At 62.1% G+C, this 1,774-nt stretch overlaps 1 protein-coding gene across 1 annotated transcript in view; it reads right to left on the reverse strand.

Annotated features, from left to right (window-relative positions):
* Positions 1–401: 401 nt before the first annotated feature.
* SPATA20 (spermatogenesis associated 20) overlaps positions 402–1,774 on the reverse strand; it is a 9,971-nt gene continuing 8,598 nt past the window's right edge. Inside the window, exon 15 of the mRNA XM_014953368.1 lies at positions 402–675. Coding sequence (XP_014808854.1) covers positions 505–675 — 171 coding nt within the window. The 3' untranslated portion in view covers positions 402–504. The remainder of the gene's footprint in view (positions 676–1,774) is intronic.

Below are 1,774 nucleotides of genomic sequence, written 5' to 3' on the forward strand. Positions count from 1 at the left end.
TAATGTATGTTACAGTCTACTCGGTAATGGAAAAATACCACGGCTGTTGTAACTGGTAGCACTTTCAAAAGCACTTGACTCCCAAGTCATCCAGGTGCTTTTGAAAATGTTACCCCGGGTTGCTATAGGAACCCTAATAGTTTTCCCATCTGACTTCTCCATTAACGCTGGGATTTATATCTAATTTGTTTTCCTTTTCCTCGGCGAGAAGAGGCGAGGGGCGAGTGCGTGTGTGGGGGGAAGAGATGGTCCTCGGCGGGTCTCCTGCCAAAACCAGCAGCGGGGAGCAGAGCTGGTTCTGCTGAGATGCTGCCAGAGGAAGGGTGCAGGCAGAGCCCGACCCGCTGCAGGCAGGGAAGGGCACAGCCCCACGGCACTGCCAAGAATCACCCGGGAGGCAGTTGGTGCCCAGGGTGGCTTTATTAGGGGTCTTTCCCCTGTCCCCAGCCCGGCGTGACAGTCTGTCTCCCCCTCACCTTCCTGCAGGCAGAGGGGGCGAGGGGCTCACGGGCAGAGCATCCCACGCAGCTCCTGGGGCGAGGTGACGGGCAGGGAGCAGGAGAAGTTGCTGCAGAGATAGGCAGTGGCTTTCCCCTCCTTCCTCTCCAGGGATGCCAGGAAAGGCAACTGGCGGTAGAGGAACCCAGAGCTGTCTCCATCTGCCAGCATCAGCACCTGCCGGAGAAGGAGCTGTGAGAGCTGGAGAGCACAGCCAGCTGGTCCTGCCCTCCCCACAGATGTGCCAAGCGCTGGCAGCGTCCCCCCATGTGCCCGCCTGAAGATGGGAGGGGACAGGGAGCTGAGGGGACCCGTGCCAGCCTTCTGCCATGTCCCCATCATCTCTGTGCCACAGGGAGCCACGGTCCACACCTGCCCTGGCAGCTTCGCCTCCCTTCTCCCCTCCAGACACCCGGCAGCTGGGGATGAAGCACAAGGACCAGCACACACCACCAGCCCGGAGGGGAATGTCTAAGCCAACCAGCTCCCCGGGGACACCCACCCAGCCCAGGGGCAGCCCCAACCCTGGCACCAGCTGCAGCATCGCCCCATCCCACCCCACAGCCCAGCTTCTGCCCTCCAAATGCTTCCAAAAAATCTCAAGACACTGGCAAGCCATGGGTCAGGGGCTCTCCCGGCTGACAGGGCAGCACCAGCCAAGGGCAAGGGCCGCTGTCATAATTAGCTTTTCAGAAAGGGAAAATGTTTGTTAAAGCCTGAGGGCTTGTGGGTTAATCAGAGAAAAGGCCAGGAGCTGGCAGGGAGCCTGCTGCCGACACGGACGCGAAGGGTCAGCAAAGAGCAGACCCTTCCTGGTCCCAAGGCACGGCAGCAGCATCCTGCATCCCCTGTCCCATGGCCAGAGCACACACCTGTCCCTCGCCTGTCCCAGCCCCAACCCCGCACGGGTGCCCGCTGAGCACCGACACGCTCATCACATGCTCATGCCACTCACGCCGCCGCTATCACCAATACCAAACGCTGCCATCCACAGCACCCACATCTCCCACCGCAGCACCGCGGCCCGGCACACAGCATCCTCTGCCACCGGCCACGGGGCCAGGACTGAACCCAGCACCAGCACCCTGCAGGGATGCCCATGCAGCCCTGCCCTCACCCCTGTGTCCCCAGGGGGTCACCACGTCCCCAGCCCTTGCCCTGCTGCAGTCCTGTCCCATCCCACATCACCCCACATCTCCCGCTCGGCCTCTGCCTTAACCCAGCTCGGGCTCAGCACATCTCCCTGCCTGCCTCCTGCTCCCCAACCCCCCCCCCT

This window comes from Calidris pugnax, unplaced genomic scaffold (genome assembly GCF_001431845.1).
Source record: "Calidris pugnax isolate Ruff unplaced genomic scaffold, ASM143184v1 scaffold9, whole genome shotgun sequence".
In the NCBI taxonomy this organism is placed as follows: domain Eukaryota; kingdom Metazoa; phylum Chordata; class Aves; order Charadriiformes; family Scolopacidae; genus Calidris; species Calidris pugnax.